This window comes from Ovis canadensis, chromosome 1, assembly GCF_042477335.2.
Source record: "Ovis canadensis isolate MfBH-ARS-UI-01 breed Bighorn chromosome 1, ARS-UI_OviCan_v2, whole genome shotgun sequence".
In the NCBI taxonomy this organism is placed as follows: Eukaryota; Metazoa; Chordata; class Mammalia; order Artiodactyla; family Bovidae; genus Ovis; species Ovis canadensis.
Genome location: NC_091245.1, coordinates 105,868,443 through 105,885,412, shown reverse-complemented (window position 1 = coordinate 105,885,412; position 16,970 = coordinate 105,868,443). Strand labels below are relative to the sequence as shown.

General features: G+C 54.1%; 1 protein-coding gene across 10 annotated transcripts in view; it reads left to right on the top strand.

Moving 5' to 3' along the window:
- The first annotated feature begins 1,050 nt into the window (after positions 1-1,050).
- Positions 1,051-16,970, top strand: part of KCNN3 (potassium calcium-activated channel subfamily N member 3) — a 163,391-nt gene continuing 147,471 nt past the window's right edge. For 2 of the 10 annotated variants that reach the window (XM_069543693.1, XM_069543684.1), the window contains exon 1: positions 1,051-2,325. In XM_069543693.1, coding sequence (XP_069399794.1) covers positions 1,429-2,325 — 897 coding nt within the window. In that variant the 5' untranslated portion in view covers positions 1,051-1,428. Of the gene's footprint in view, positions 2,326-3,228; positions 3,500-5,372; positions 5,865-16,970 lie in introns of those variants that run through there. The other 8 variants (XM_069543762.1, XM_069543733.1, XM_069543729.1 and 5 more) reach the window with 4 other exon arrangements.

Genomic DNA, 16,970 nt, shown 5'->3' with positions numbered 1-16,970 from the left:
TTGGAACTCCCTTTGCACACAGTGGGAGCTTAATAAATACTTGATGATGGTTCTGAACCTGGGAAGCCAGCAGCTGTTCCCAGCTCTGACTCTCAGAGCTCCATGGAACAGATCAGGTGGGGAGCAACCACAGGGGTCTTCAGTCTTCCCGTCAGACCCTACCGTGACTCCAAGTCCGGCTGCAGCCATAGTCCCTTTCACACATCCTGCTTTGCGGAGGCCAGTTCTCCCCCCACAACTTCTATCTGGCTCTTTCCCACTCGTCATTTGAGCCACATTTATGGAGCCACCACTTTTCACTGAGCGTCATAGTAGAAAGGCATCTTGGGAGATGGTATAGGGGCTGTGGGTTCAGACTGACCTGGGTTCAGATTCTACTACCCTTAATTACAAATGGGGTAACATCTGGCAAGTTACTTCTCTGTGCTTGAGTGGTTTTTTTAAAGAACGATTTTCATCTGTAGAAGAATAATGACATCATTTTCATAGGGTTGTTGTGAGGCTTAGAAATAACAGATGCTCCTGCACACATATTGCAGGCAGTTCAGTATCTACCTGGGGTCAGGAGGATGTGCCCTTTGCTTCTGTGACCTTGAAGGTGTTACTCAATATCTCTGAGCATCAGTTTGTAAAATGGAAACACGACGCCCGCCTCCTTGGGTATTTGCAGGCTGTAGCTGGATAATAGGCGTGAAATAAGCTATCGTAGACCCTGACCATTAATAACTTCCTGTTTCTTGCCAGCGCATCGGGGTGCACAGTTCCCCTCCGTACGAGGACCTCTGCTCCTCTTCGCCACCACCCAGCGTGCGCATACATCCCGTATCGCCGTGGGCTGACGGGTTTCTGCCATACCTGTCAGAGGAAAAGAGGGCAGCTGCTCAGCTCCCGGGTGGGAAGCGGAAACTACAGTTCCCAGCCCGCGCTGCGCCGCCGCCGGGGCTGGGAGCGGAGCGCGGCAGGCCCCTCCTCCGGGGAGGAGCCTTTTCGGGGGGCGGAGTTAGGAGGTGGTTGGAGAGTTAAGCCAAGCCAATGAGACCGGCTGCTAATAAGTGGGCTTGGCTTACCCTATAACAGTGGCAGGAGGAGGAGAGCAAAGCTATTGAGCCAGCGAGGAGTGAAGCTGAGCCTGGCCTCACACGCTCCTAGAGGACCACCTCCTGAGACAGAGTTCTTTTTCCCCCTTCTTCTTCTTTCTCCAAGCTCCCCTCCTGCCCTCCTTCCCTGCCCAGTACCATGCATTCTTGAGTGGCAGCGTCTGGACTCCAGGCAGCCCCAGAGAACCGGAGCAAGCCAAAGAGAGAGGACTGGAGCCAAGACACTCTGGTGGGGGAGCTTGGATGCCTGGCTTTCTTTGAGGACATCTTTGGAACGAGGGTGGCTTTGGGGTGGGGGGTTGTGCTGCAGGCAATCCAGCCCGGCCCCAAGATGGACACTTCTGGGCACTTCCATGACTCTGGGGTGGGGGACCTGGATGAAGACCCCAAGTGCCCCTGTCCATCCTCCGGGGATGAGCAGCAGCAGCAGCAGCCGCCACCACCACCGCCAGCACCACCAGCAGCCCCCCAGCAGCCCCCAGGACCCCCGTTGCAGCCTCAGCCTCCGCAGCTTCAGCAGCAGCAGCAGCAGCAGCCACCGCATCCCCTATCTCAGCTCACCCAACTCCAGAGCCAGCCCGTCCATCCCGGCCTGCTACACTCCTCTCCCACTGCTTTCAGGGGCCCCCCTTCATCCAACTCCACCGCCATCCTCCACCCTTCCTCCAGGCAAGGCAGCCAGCTCAATCTCAATGACCACTTGCTTGGCCACTCTCCAAGTTCCACAGCCACAAGTGGGCCTGGTGGAGGCGGCAGGCACCGGCAGGCCAGCCCCCTGGTGCACCGGCGGGACAGCAACCCCTTCACGGAGATCGCCATGAGTTCCTGCAAGTACAGCGGGGGGGTCATGAAGCCCCTTAGCCGCCTCAGCGCCTCCCGGAGGAACCTCATTGAGGCTGAGCCTGAGGGCCAACCCCTCCAGCTCTTCAGCCCCAGCAACCCCCCGGAGATCATCATCTCCTCCCGGGAGGACAACCATGCCCACCAGACCTTGCTCCATCACCCCAATGCCACCCAAAACCACCAGCATGCCGGTACCACCGCCAGCAGCGCCACCTTCCCCAAAGCCAACAAGCGGAAAAACCAAAACATTGGCTATAAGCTGGGACACAGGAGGGCCCTGTTTGAAAAGAGGAAGCGACTGAGTGACTATGCTCTGATTTTTGGGATGTTTGGAATTGTTGTTATGGTGATAGAGACCGAGCTCTCTTGGGGTTTGTACTCAAAGGTAGGGGCTGCAGTTTCTCTTTATACCTTTGAACAAAAGGAATATGTAGGTAGCAAAAGAGAGAGAGAGTGGGGGAGAGAGAGAGAGATTGGGGGAGAGAGAGAGATGATGGTGGTGGGGAGAGGCGTTTGCTCAATTATATCGAACACTTAACTTCCCATGGTTTTCCTGCTTAATCCCGGGAGAATTCATTCCTTGCTTCCCTTGGAGGGGGGACATCCCCACACACTGTGTCTAATTTGCGGACTCTGTGTTAGGGAGGATTAAAGAATCCCTTCTGAGAAATCATCTTTCCTCCTGGCTCACTCGTACTAAAGCATAACCCAGCAGCTTAACGCACCAATTAATTACACTCTGCCTTGATGTGCTTGCCAGTTCCTGTGACTTCCCTCCTCTCCTCCCCTCCCTGCTCCACTCCATTTTCCCTAGGATAAAAAAGAAATAAATGTCTGGGTGGGGGCTGGGGATTCCATGCCAGTCCCTTCTCTGTCTTCTCCCTCTCTTACCAAGTTTCCATTTCCCTCCTCCTCCCTGAGAGACTTAGGGCAAAACAGAGAAGCACCGGCGATTTGGCGTCTCCTGTGTGTGTGTGTGTGTGGGGTGGGGGGGGCATGGGGAAAAAATACAGGCGGAGGAAATCAGCGGTCCTTTCCCTCAGGAAAGAGGACTCAGAATAAACCTGCTACTGCCTCGTAAACACCCCCTGATAAAAATGGCTACAGGTGTTACCCGGGCAGAGCAGATGGGCGCCGCCTTGGCATCAGCGGCGGCGGTAGGGGGGAGTGCCTTTCCTTGGGATGGAATGACAGGGTTTCCCGGGCGTCCCCGAGAGCCCGCGCCCCCGGCTCAGTCCCAGTTCTCCCCTCCCACCCCAACTCCTTCTTCTCAGGGATAAATAAGGATGAGTGTGTGCGCGAGTGTGTGAGTGCGCGCCCCAATGGAGAACAGCGGCGGCGGCGGCGGCACGGGCTTTAGCGGCGGAGCTGGCCCGGCTGCTCCAGCCTCTGTCCAGTCCCCAGGAGGAGGCGGGGGCTTCCCTCCCCTAGCGGGCTTGAAGTCGCGTCCTCCAAGGGAGTGGGGCTTGAGGAAGGTGGATTTCTGTCAAAGCTCTGCTTGCTGGGAGCCCTCCTGCTGCGAGCTTGAAGGCTTGGAGACCTGGGGAGTCACTGGGCAAGTGGGTTTTTTCCCCACTCTACCCTTCACCCGCAGTTTACTTGTTGGGGTGTGTGTGCGCGCGCATGCATGCTTGCTTGCTGTTGCTTGGATTTCTCTACTTATTTGTCATTTTGGGCAGGGGGTGGCTAGGCTGGCCAGCGGGTAGCGGGGAGGGGCTCAGCTGTTGGGGGTTTCAAATAGAGCTTGTTTCAGGCTGGGCACAGCTGCTGCGAGACTGTCACATTCCTTGTTGAAATCCAGCCACAAAAACCTGGGAGGTGCTGATCGGATTTCCCCCATTCCCAGCCTCTCGCTCTCTGAGCAGGGGATGGGCAGATCTGCCTGCTCTAGAAAGGGGTGGGGCAGACCTGTCAGACGGCATGAAGAGCCAGAATGAAGACTTCCAGGTGGAAGGTCCTGGCTGCTCAGAGGGCATTGCCCCAGCTCTGGCCAGCTCCCGGAAGCCGCCTTCATCTCTGGAGGTGTAGCATTTGAGCCCCTCAGTGAGCTGGAGCAAGCGGGGTTTCCCCTGGAATCGCAGCTCACTTAGTCATTCCCTGTAATGAGCCTCTGAGTCTGCAGGTCTTTCTGCTTGCTGCCTTCTCTTGATGGGTGCTCCAGGAGAGGGGGCCACTGGCCTCGGCAGGCCTGACAGCCACTCTGGGCACAACCCCGGCCCCCTCCAGGTTCCCCCTGGGGACCAGGAGCCCTTGCTGGGGGGAACTGATGCAGGCCCAAGTGCTGGGGGTGGGGTGGGGAGAAGGGGCAAGACCCTCTCTTTTAGTGAACTCTTGAGCTCTTAGGGGAATGGTTGTTCCTTGAGACAGCTCCCAGTGTGGGATCTGTCTGTGCACATTTGTCTTGATGGGGTGGGAGGGTTGCTGCTGGAGCAGGTGGCTCCCTGCTGGAGTATTCAGGGAAAGGGGCTTTCCCAGAGCCCGAGAAAGCAGACTCTGGGGCAAAGGAAAGTTGAGGTGATCCCAGGGGCTGGGGTTTGCCTAATTTTAAGTTGATGACCCTCTGGCTGATGGGTGCATGGAGGGCAGCAGCAACCCAGAAAGTCTTGCTTGCCTCAGCTAATGAGGTGGCCACTTCCTGTGCACCTTGGGGTTGGTCTTGGTGTGCTGAGCAGGGCTCACTTTCACCTGCTCACCAGGCCTCCCATCCTCTATCCACCAGGCACTGAGTCACTATGGAACAAGTATTTTCTGGGTGTCTGTGTCAGGCCCTGTGGGCCTAGGAGGGGGTTAGGGCAGCTATTGTCTCTCCTCTCCTGGAGGCAAATAGGGTTTTTTTAAAGGAGCAGAGCAGAGTCTGAGTCCCAGCTCTGCCATCTCTAGTGTGTGATCCTGGACAATCCATGTAGCTTTTTTGAGCCTGTCTCCCCAGCTGTCGAGTGGGGAGAGTGGGGTGCTCCAGGTAGGACCTATTGCTATTGTTACTGATGATAGGAGGAAAAAAGATGTATTTTTTCCTGTTATCTAGCTCTGTCTTCAGAATTAGTTGGGGCCTTGATAGGCTTGGAACCAAGACTTGTCAGTGGAATGAGAAGTTGTCTTGGAGGGGAGAACTTTGGAGAATGGGCTGGGTCTTCTGATTCACACGCATGCATGTTAAGTTGCTTCAGTCGTGTCTGACTCTTGTGATGCTATGAACTGTCGCCCACCTACGTCCTCTGTCCATGGGATTCTCCAGGCAAGAATACTGGTTCTCTTCCAAGGGATCTTCCTGACTGAGGGATCAAACCCTTGTGTCTTATGTCTCCTGCATTGGCAGACAGGTTCTTTACCACTAGTGCAACCTGGGAAGCCTGGAAACCACCTATAACATGGGTCTGTTGCAGGGGTGGTGAACCTTTGTTTCCAGCCTTGCAGAGAAAACAGATTCTGTTGTGACGAGAGGGCTTAGGTCAGAATGAAGAATCACCAGCTGGGGGAACTCAGAGACAGTCAGTGACCCTAGGGATGGATGGCTGACAGCCTCTTTTGCTGGAGAACTCTGTCTGGTTGGTTTGGTGACTGGTATGGAAGCAGGAGGATGGACATATTGGATTATTCTGTCCTGATGGTTACAGTTCCCACTCAAAGGCCCTGGGGAGAGGGACACACTTTCTTTTCCCTAGGTGATGACGATTACTAACCTTGTGTTTGAGCTGCCGCTGTCTGTAGTTTTCTGCTCTTTTTCTTGGGGCTGCGGCTTTCCTGTTTGCCTGTCTCTGGCTGCTATCTGTTACCGGGGGAGGAATTCACCACAGAGGCCTGGCTCTCTTAAGAAGAAATGGCGTGACCCCTGAGCATAGTCAGTTCATGCTAAAGGGTGACAGCCCAAGGAAGTAAAAGAAATCAGGATGGAATGGTCCTCGGCCTCCTTCTCACAAGCCACAGGTGATGATGGGAAAGGAAGATGGGCTGAGGTAACAGGAGAGCTGTTTGTGATCACACCCAGGCCGTGGCACCTGATGGTTATTCCCGAACCAAATGAGGGTGAGGTGTTTTCTTTACGCATGGACTCACCCTTGAGGACTTAGCCCACGGCAGGGCCAGGTCTAGATGTCCTGTTGAGGAAGGAGTCTTAGTCTTAGGATACTGCATTAGTGCTGGTCAGGGTTAAGCAATGAGAATGTGGGGGTCCTTCTTGGCATGCTTTATTTTTCTCCAGAGCCGGTCTGAGCCACACCTGCTCCGGCATCATACACTGACTGCTGTGCTCTCTCAGGGAGAGCTGGGGGCTCAGTGGCTGCCCCCTCCCCACCTTGCCATCCTGCTAGTGCTTCCATCCAGCGGGGGAGTCATCAGTGGCCTTGTGTCTCAGGGACCTCCGGTGTTGGGTGGTAGGGTCAGCTCGGGGGAGGCTGGGAAATGCTGGGGCAGCAGAGTGGCTGTTTTGCACAACCTCAAACCACTTCCCCACCCCCGGCCTCCCAATCCGAGTTTCATCTCACAGGCAGAGCCCATCCCCTGCCCCCTTGTGCCCTGCTTCTGCCCTCCCCAGCTTCCTGCCTCTTTGCTCTTGCTCTCCCCTGGGGGCCTTGTTGCTGCGGTCACCCAGACCATGAGTGGAGGCGTGGGGACGCCGGGCTTCCCCGGGCTGCCCAATCTACTCCATACGTGGCTTCCTTTCTTCAGGCCGCCTCGTGGGAGGCCAACCTGAAAAAGGCAGGCTTCTCTGCACATCCCGAGGAGCTTGGTCCCCTGGCTGTTCACCCTTCCAAGAGAGTGGGGTCCTTTAGGGCCCACTGGTAGCTCTTTGGTGACCTCACAGAGGTCTGCCCCCAGCCTCCAGCTGGAATAATTGAGTGGGTTCACTGGTCCCAGCGCTTCTGTTCTCCTGCCCTCCCTGTCATGGAGGGCTTGTTTGCAGACCAGCAGCTGATGCTGGGTTCTGGGTGAATGGTCTACACGTCCTGCCAGACCCAGGAGCCGCTCTGGGATAGGAGGGTGACTGTGGGGCGATGTCCCGGTGTTTGGGAGCAGATGCCACAGGGTACTCATGTCTCTGGTTTCTAGCATGTTGGGAAGGTAGGAAAAGGTCAGATTACTCTCCCTGGAGCCTCCCTATGGGACAGGGAGCAGAAGGCAGGAGATTTTTTAAAAAAATTTTAATTATCTATTTGGCTGCGCCGGGTCTTAGTTGCAGCATGTGGAATCTAGTTCCCTGACCAGGGATTGAACCTGTGCCCTCTCCATTGGCAGCATAGAGTGTTAGTCACTGGACCACCAGGGAAGTCCCAGCAGACTCTCTAATAGCGATTGGCTGGAGGCAGGCGCCCGGGGAGCCAGCCACCCAGGCCCGAGGCATATGTTTTACGATCACAGGTCACACCCAGGGTCTTGGCCCAAGGAGGTCAAGAGAGACTCTGGAGTGTGAAAGCCAGCCTGTTCTCCCACCCAGGGTGGTGATGACTCTATTTATAACCTTGGTGGACAGTCTGCAAATGAGTCAAACGTTTGTAACCCACAGAAGGGACAGCTAACTTTTATATATGCTTCTCCTTTGCGTGTCATGACACTATTTATAACTGTCCCGGGGGAAAGACTTCATAACACATCCGGACTTCCTTTCCCCACAGGCAGCGCTCCCTGCTGCTCTGGCCCTGGCATCATCACTGGGGTATTTATCGGCTGCATGGGCTCATTATAAGCCTGGTGCGTGGCCTTGTATTTCCCTTACTGAGCTTGCAGGAAGGGGGATTTGTGGGGCCAGGGTCCACAAAGATCTGCTCTAAATCATAGAAGGTAAAGAAAATCAAGATGGAAAGAAATTGGAGCAACCTCTGTTGAAGCTGAGGCCCTGATAGAGATGTAAAATCAGAACGGAGAGCTTTGGCTTTGTTGCAGTTTTTTGGAAAGCACATTTGGGGGAGAAAATGAGTATGTGAGAGGGAGAGAGAGGGAGCGAGAAGGAGAGAGAGAGAAGGGGTGGTGAGGGGCGGCTGTGTACTGATTAAATGCTGCCTTCCTCAGCTCAGTGGCAGGCAGACCAGCACATTCATTCATTCGTAGCTGTTTTTCTTCTCTTTCTTTCAAAACCCCGAAGGGAGAGAGAGAGAGAAGAAAGCCTCCTAGTCTTCTTTAAATAATGAGGGTGGGGAATTCTAAGATTGCACTGTTCTTAGGAGCTGTGGGGAGGAAAATTCTAGTGCCGTCTTTTCCTGGTGAGGAAAGTCCGGAGGAGGCTGTTGGGTTTTGGGGTGCCCCCTCCTCCTCCCCTGTCATTCCACCCCCAGGAGCTCAGCTGGGATCCGAGAGAGCAAGGATGGAAGGGGGAGCTGGGGGCAGGGACCACCCTGCTTTGTCTCTGGGCCTGGCCCTGCAGGGGCCGTGAATGCTGGGTGACAGGAGTGGGGAGGCAGGGAGCATCTGTACTGGGTAACCTTCCATGGCGAGTCCTGGAGGTAGGGGGTGGTCGCAGCCCCCTTCGTAGATGACGTCACGGGGCCAACCTGACACTGCTGGTGGGTAGCAGCACTGGATTAAGAACCCAGGGCCATTAGGGTCCCAAGTTTAAGCCTTTCTGCTTGCCTGCCTGCTGCTGGAGAAATTGCTTATCATTCTTAAGAGACAAACCAAGGTTTATGGGCCTGAGAGCTGTGATGCAAAATGTGGGAATGGGAGGCTTTACCAAGGGGTGAGAAGGGGCTTGATGGAGGGTGGGTACCAGTGCAGGTACCCAGAGGACACAGTGTGGGCAAGATGGCAGGGGGTGGGGCCCTGGCGGCAGCCTCAGCCCAGGGTGACGCGTGGACAGGTCCACGGTCTGTCCTCCGCTGCCTCCTCACTCGGAGGCCTGGTAATACTGTTCTGGGGCGATGCCGGCAAAGCCGAGAGGGCAGAAGGTGTGGGGATTACAGGAAGAACAGGAGTGTACCCTGCAGAGGCCTGGACCGGGGGGGCTCCTGTGGCCTGCAGAGCTCGCCCTCCACCCCCGGAGAGTCAGCAGGACGCTGCCGTGCGAGGCGCCCTGGCCTCTGGGCCCTCCTCTGTGCTCCCCGTCGCCCTCCTTCCTCTTCTCCAGCTCTGACTCTAGGGCTGCTTGCTGGGATGACCCGTGCGGGCTCAGCATCTTGCGTCTCACAGGTATTTCCATGTTTGTTCCTCAGGATCCCCACCTCAGCCCTGGGAGTTGTTACAGTGTGCAGTAGCTCCCAGATGAGAAAGCTGAGCTGTGGGGGGTTAAGCGGCTAACTTCTGGTGCCCGTGTGAGGAGAGAGGGGTCGAGAATGAAAGCTCAGGTCCCCGGTACCCTACTCATCTCTCTGTTCCAAACCCCACCACAGACCTCTTCTGGGGATTTGAGTGAGGGAAACTTCAAGGGCTTCCCCATCCCTGCTTCTAGAACTTTCTTCTGCCTCCGTGAGTCCCAGTTTCCTACTTCTTATTTAGCTCTCGTCAGCAGCAGTTAGTGGTCAAGGAAGGCCTGTCTCTGCTTTAAAGGAGCCCTGCAGAGGTCCCTCCACCTCTTGCTTCTGACATGCTGTGTGGCCTTTGTCAAGTCCTGTCACCTCTCTGGGTCTCTGATTTTCCAGCTTAAAAATGAGGGCTGAACTCGGATGCTGAGCTCCTTTCCTGCTCTAAAACTTTCCGATTCCACTGAACATACATTTGTCCCGGCATTATCACCAAGATGCCAAGCCATAGTCTTCCAGCTCCTGTTCTCAAGGGGTGCTGGGCCTGCACCCAGGCACGATCCAGCCAGGCTGGGCTGTGGTTTCTGCCAGTGGTGTTGGGAGTGCTGAGGAAGGAGGCAGTCATTCAAGATGTTGAGGGGCTCCCTGTAGGAGGTGGGATGGCCCCTGAATGGTTAGACAGACCAAGATGGCAGGGTCACGGACCGCAGGCCTTTCTGAGAGTGAGAACGTTGGCAGCCAGGGTAGAGGGTACAGAGTGGGGAGGGGCCAGAGCAGGGGCAGTGTGGAGTGACTCCCATGTGCTGTCCACAGGGCAGGTAGGGAGGAAAGAAAAATCTGGGATTTAGCATCTCGTTGATAACTGTAATTGCCAGGGGCTCGAGTGCTGAAGACCTGCAGCTCTTCTTAGAGGTGATACCGATTGGCAGAGGTGGCCTGGCATGGCAGTTGCAGCCATGGGCTCTGGGCTCGCATCTAGACTCGGCAACCCTCTAGTGGTGGGTCCTCAGGGAGTTTCCTGAACCTGGGGCCGGTTTCTCAGACGTTCAGAGAGAACCAGGCCTGCCTATAGCATACATGGAACACAGGTCAGAGCTGGGCATACACTAAGCCCCGACGTCCATCAGGGACTGCTTTTGTGAGAGCAGTGTTTAGAAGATGCTCCTGTTAGCCCAGAGCCCCCACCACCCTGAGAGCCGTGGCGGGGGGTGGGTAGGGGCGTGGGTGCACATGTCACCCTCCACACAGGTGGCTGTAGAAAGGGGCTCTGGAAGGGGCGAACACATGTGGAAATGCTGCCTTCTCCTGAAATCAAACGGCTTCACCTTGGGTCCTGTTTCTGACTGGGTCCCTGTGAGTAAGTCTGTAGAAGACCGAAGCAGGCTGTCCCCTGGAAGGTGGGGCTGCAGCGGTGGGCCGGCTTGGGCTTCTGGAGCCTTCTAACCTCATGGGACCCAGTTATTCTACACTCAGCGTCAGCAGTCTGTGGCCTGGGCACAACTTGTTGGGTGTGGACCTGCAAACCGGACAGGTGGAGAGAGATCAAAACTAAGCCCAGGGAGCCAGGCCAGAGGCTGAGAGGCCCGGAGGAAGGTCAAGGGGACACACCATGACCAGGCAGAATGAGGCTGATAGCATGGGGTGACAGGGACACGGCCAGCCAGGAAGCTGCCTTGGGATAGAGCTCAGCAAGAAAAGAAAGGCTTTCCTGACGTGTCTTCAAAGGAACACAGCTTTTTTCCTTCAACACTTGCAATGGGGTACCTTCTTGAATTCAAAAGGTCGTAGGGGCTTGTGTCTCAATCTCCGTAAAAAAAAGTTCTCTCTACCCTTTCTGCTCTGCATGCGTACTAAATCACTTCAGTCATGTCTGACTCTTTACGACTCTATGGACTGTAGCCCGCTAGGGTCCTCTGTCCTTGGGATTCTCTAGGCAAGAATACTGGAGTGGGTTGCCATGCCTTCCTCCAGAGGATCTTCCTGAACCAGGGATCGAACCTGCGTCTCTTAGCTCTCCTGCATTGGGAGGTGGGTTCTTTACCACTAGTGCCACCTGGGAAGCCCCCTTTCTACTCTGGCAGGTGGTAACTCTCCCACCCAGGCGTCAAGGAGCAGAAAGAGCAGCTGGGTCGGGGAGGGATGTACCAGGGGATCAGGGCTCGCCCTGCATGGAAGCCATTTTTTTTTTCAATAGGCCTGGTCGCAAGGTAACCAGAGTTGTATTCTGAGCAGAGCCGTGTTAACACTAAATGAACAACATGCAAATGATGTGTGAAATAATATGCAAATTGGCATCTGTTATTTTTGAGGCAGCGTGTTGGGCATTTTTCTTAAAGGACAGGCATTGTGTTCAGTGTCAAGTGAACAGGAAACTGTCTTACGGGATGTTCCCCTAGTAGCTGAATGGGCTGGTACCTGCCCCTCAGGGTTCATGAGCACCAGACCGGCCAGCCAGCATCTTCAGGAATCATTGGTGTTTAGCTTGAGCTGATAAATGGAAAAGCCCAGGAAGCTGGGGGTCTTGGCCAGGGCCCCCGGCAGACAAGGAAGGGGATGAGGCAGGTGATCTGGCTGATTGTGGGCAGCCGGAGAGAGTCTGCACTGGGGGCTAATGCTGGCCCAGTTCCTTGCTGCTGGTTGGCCATAAGGCCAGTGACTCAAAGTCTCTGAGCCTCAGTTTCCCCATCTGTAAATGGAGAGAGTGGCGTTCGCCAGCCCAGTGAGAACTAAACGTGATAATGGTTGGGTAAATGGCCAGCCCGGTGGCTGGCACATCCCAAGCTGCCAACAAATGGCAGTTCTTCCTAGCGCCTCTGCCTGAGTTGGCACCTGCCTGTATCCTCGCAAGGTTCCACCAGCAGGGATTTTTGCACAGCCTTTTCTCTCTTTTAAGAAGATTTCTGGTTTTAACAAATTGGGGCTTAGCCATTTTCTCTCTCTTCTGGCTTCCATCGGAGAGGATGTTGGCTTGCTCAGCCGGTCCCCAAATAGCTCCCACAAGTGGGGATGCCCAGAGCCACGGACAGAGGTGATGTCACCTTCCTCCAGGATGAGGGCTTCAGCTGGGCATGTTGCTGTGGGTAGAGTTACTGCCTGTGGAGGGGCTCAGAGCTGGATGGCATTGACAGGCTGACCCGGAGGGGCCTCCTCTGGGGACAGCTGCTGGCGTATCTGAGCTGGTGTGGTACCATAGCTCCCTGAAGGGCCAAGCTCCATGGACCCACCAGGTGTGCCAGCCTGCGTGACATGGCCCCTGTACAGGCCTCCCACCTCTGTGAGGAAAGAGCAGAGACCATCCTCCTCTTTACAGGACCCCAAGGCCCAGAGAAGTTATGTAACTTGTCCAACGCTACTCAGCATTGTGAGTGGAATCCAGGAATTCTGGGGTTTAGTCCCACTGAACACCCACTATATGGCAGGCCCTGTTCTAGTTTCCAGGAGTGTAAAGGTCTATGCCCTTAAGGATGTAAGTCAGCTATAGGAGTGACTCCTCAATGAAATGTGTTGCTCTCTGCATTCTCTTTCTAGAAGGGTTCAGACTTTCAACACAGACCTGGATTCAAATCCTGGTTATGTGCTATTGAACTGTGTGACCTTGAGCAGTGGTCTCTTTATCTGGAAAGAGGGATTATAGTTCCTTTTGCTGAGGGTGGAGGTGGAGGATTCACCTTGGCACAGACCTGGCTACTGGGGGCTCTTTTGTCCACACTGCTCCATGGCAAGCTTTGCCATGCTGTTTCTTTTTGAGAGTTCAGGGGCCATGGGATTGTAGAAACCCTTTAGAGTTGGGCCCGTGACTCCCTACCCTTCCTGCTCTGGGTTGGACTGAGCATTCAGCTCCATCAAGACGCTCTCTCCTGCTCCTGAGGGGCTAATGATGCTGAGCTGGGTGGGAGGGCATTTTGGTACAAGAAGCCAGACTGTGTGCCAGTGATGGAGAGATCCCTCAAGAGTGAAATGAAATTGATGTGAGTGGAGAGCAAGTCCAGGATGGAGCTTGAGTCATGAGGGTTTCCTCAAGGGTGGAGGGGACCATCTATAATGCATCTGTTCTCAGCAGCTCAGCAGAATACTCTGCTCTTACAAAATGGAAACTTCTTTCCCCTTTCATAAAAATGACTCCAAAGCAACACTCTTAGTCAGGAGTGTAAAAAGGAGCAGATGGAGGAGGAGAGGACATTGAACATATATCAGGGCCTACTCATCTAATCCTCACAGCAATCCTTGTTTTACAGATGACTGACCCAGGGCTCAGAGAGGTTGGTGACTTGCTCAGGATCTTACAGCCAGGAAGTGGTGGTCTTGGGGCTCGAACCCAAAAGTGGCAACACACATGCCTTGTGTGGCAGACATGTGTTTGCAGATCACCTCCTGGCCTGGGGCTCTGTCAAGCCAAAAAGCTGTTCTTGTTCTCTCCACCCTCATCTGCTGTCACTGTCTTTCCAGCCTCCTCGGAGCCTCAGTGGATGATTGGAGCTCTGCAGGAAGGGGTGGAGGGGAGGAGAGAGAAGGGGAGGATGTCAGCTTGGACACAGGGGTCTATTGAACCTTCAAGAGGCCTGGGCACATCGACAGGGAAGACTGGGCTCTGGGGCGGAGGACAGCCCCTGCAGGCTCTGGAGGGGTCAGCTGCGCAGCCAACAGTTGTGCTTGGTGTTCTTGCCCCAGCTCTGCAGCTTCCCGGCTGCGCAGCCTAGCTGACAAAGTTGACCTCTGTGAACCTCAGTCTTCAGATCTGTGAATAGGGATGACGATGTGGGCCATGAGGAGCCAGTGAGATGAGACCCAGTGCCGAACCCATGGTAAAGGTTTTTATCATTAATTTTCTCATTGTATAACCTGAAAACTCAAAACACAGACTTAGTCTCCAAAACCCAGAGGACTAGATAGAGTCCCCGACCTTGTGACCCTTCCTGGCTGGACCGTCTGTGGCTGGCCTGGCCAGCAGGCGTCTCCCTGGGCCCATTCCATTTCAGGAACAGTCCAGTGACCCCTGCCCCCCACCTCGTCTCCCCCACCATTGGTCCTGCTCCCAGTGTATCCCAGGACCACCCCCGCCCCAGCTTCACAGGCCCTTGGTCTTTGGTGAGTAACTTGGTTCATGAGGGTTGACAGGTGCCAGGCTGGCTCTGGGAGTTCAGCACTTAGGACATGGAGCTCCAGGCTGGTGGGGGAGGCAGGTGGTGAACAAGTCATGACAGGTATGGTGGGAGTTTCGTAGGAGACAAGACCACACACATTTGGGTCCTCCATTTGACACATAAAGCTGAGACTGAGCCCCCCATGCCTTCTGCCTGTTCCCCTGCCCTCTCTTCCCGCAGATCCGTCTCACCTCACTTCTCTCATCTTCGCTTGTATCTGGCTCCCAGTCACCCCCGGCCTCCTCTCTGTGGCAGCATAGCCTGGTCTTAGGAGAGCAGGCTTTCACGTGACGGATCTGCGTTTGAACTTCCTACTGCCTGTGTGGCTTTGGACAAGTTGATCCAATGCTTTGATTCTCTCTCCTTGGAGGTTCAGCTTAACCCTATTTCTGGGGGCAGTTGTGAGGATTCAGTGAGGCCCCACTGTATGTAAAGCATGTGACATGGATTGTGGCCCTTGCTGAGCACCAGTGAAGCCTGTGGGTGAAGAGAAAGGTCATGGACTAGGAGGGAGAAACTTAAAACTTGGTTTCTGGGCCTCTGTTTTCTCATCTGGAAAATGGGAGAAGTGAGGTGGATGATAATTTTTCATTTGGCCACTTTAAGGGAGGAGGATCATGAGGACCAGATGGAATTAAGGAGTGAAGGGGAAGAAAGCTGTGATGCTCTGAGTGGAGCGGTGCTTGGCTGCTCACGGGTGTGTTTTAGGGGTGGGGGAGGTGTGCTGGGGAGGTTTTATCTGTCTACCCAGGAGTGAAAACCTGCGAAGGCATTGTGGCTAAGTGGATTTTCTCACTATCAGGAGACAGCTGAGAGACAGACCCTTCTGGCTAGCCTTCCTGCCTGCTGCCTCCTCCCTGCAGGCCAGCCCTTGGCATGAGGCCTGTTCGGCTCCTGAACCCTCCTAGCAGCAGGGATTTAATTACTATAATGTAAGTAGCCGTGGCTCAAGGCCTTCTGGCGGAGGGGAAACAGATTTGTCTTCTCACTGGGAGAATAAAAATCGATAGGAAGGAAAGGCAATGTACCTTCCTCTGGAGTGTGGGGCTGATGGGCGGCTTTCTTGGAGGTGTGGGGAGAGCGGCCTGCACGGCAGTGGGCAGGAGACACTGGGTCCGGTTCGAGGAGCTTTGCTTCTGGCTTTTGTCTTCAGTGCGTGACTCAGCTGAGCTGCCTCTGTTTCCCTAGTCACATGTCAAGCACCTGCTGCGTGCCTTGCAGTGCCCTGTAGAAATTTCTAGCTGAGTAGGGTGGAGAAGGCAATGGCACCCCACTCCAGTACTCTTGCCTGGAAAATCCCATGGACAGAGGAGCCTGGAAGGCTGCAGTCCATGGGGTCACTGAGGGTCGGAAACGACTGAAGTGACTTAGCAGCAGCAGCCGAGTAGGGAGCCCAGGGAGAAAAATAAATAACTTTATTCATTCAGTAAATAGTTATTAAACACTTTAATAATTGTGCCAGTGTTGTTCTAGGTACCATAGCTATAGTAGAAAGAAGCCAAGGAGACAAAAACCCTGGCCTCTGGAACTTACATTTTAGTAGGTAATACTGACAATACACTATATTGTTAATTATACTGTATGTTAGACGGCAATAAATGATGTGAAGAAAAAGAAAGCTGAGATGGGCGGGCTGGGAGTTCTGAACGACTGTAATCTTAAATACATTGGACGGTCTCACTGAGAAGGTGACAATTGATGGGAGATCTTTAGGAGATGAGGGAGGGAGCCCCGGGGGAATAGGAAAGAGCAGTTTGAAGGCACTGGGTCAGCAGTCTGCCTGACATGGTCTGGTCAGCGCTGACCAGTACTAATAGAGTACAAGCCACATCTAGAATTTCAGATTGTCCAGTCGCTATATTAGAGAATGGAAAAAGAGAAATGTGAAATTAATGCTAATGCTATTTTCTGTTTATCCCAATGTAGTAAGAAGTATCCCCACTCCAGTACTCTTGCCTGGCAAATCCCATGGACGGAGGAGCCTGGTGGGCTGCAGTCCATCGGGTCGCTGAGTCGGACACGACTGAGCGGCTTCACTTTCACTTTTCACTTTCATGCATTGGAGAAGGAAATGGCAACCCACTCCAGTATTCTTGCCTGGAGAATCCCAGGGACGGGGGAGCCTGGTGAGCTGCCGTCTATGGGGTCGCACAGAGTCGGACACGACTGAAGCGACTTAGCAGCAGCAGCAGCAGTAAGAAGTATTACCATTTCTATGTGTCATCAATGCAAAAGATGATTGAGAAAGTTTAAATTCTATTCTTCCTGCTAAGTCTCTGAAATCTGGAGTGTTGTGTATCTTATAGCACATTTCAACTGGACACAAAATTTTCACTGGAAATACCTGATCTGTATTCAGAGTTCATAAAATTTACAGTTAGAAAAGTAGGCTCACATACTCAGACTGCAGCAAATATATTTAAAAGTTTTCCAGTAGATGAATGGAGTGTCATTTTTAAAGTATGTTGTCGAGAATGAACTACATTCAATTCTGCGCTCACCACATTGCAGGGCTGCAGTGGACACGTGCCCAGTTGCTGCTGTGTTAGACGGCGCAGGGCTTGTGCAGTGAGGCTGAGCTGGGGAGTGATGGGGACGTGGAGGAAGCACGAAGGGAGTGAGGTCAGAGAGGAGGCGGGTCTGACTGCAGGGCTTTGCAGGCCGTGGTGAGGAGTTTGACTTCCACCCTGGGTTAAACGGGAGCAGATGGAGGGCTTTGAGTG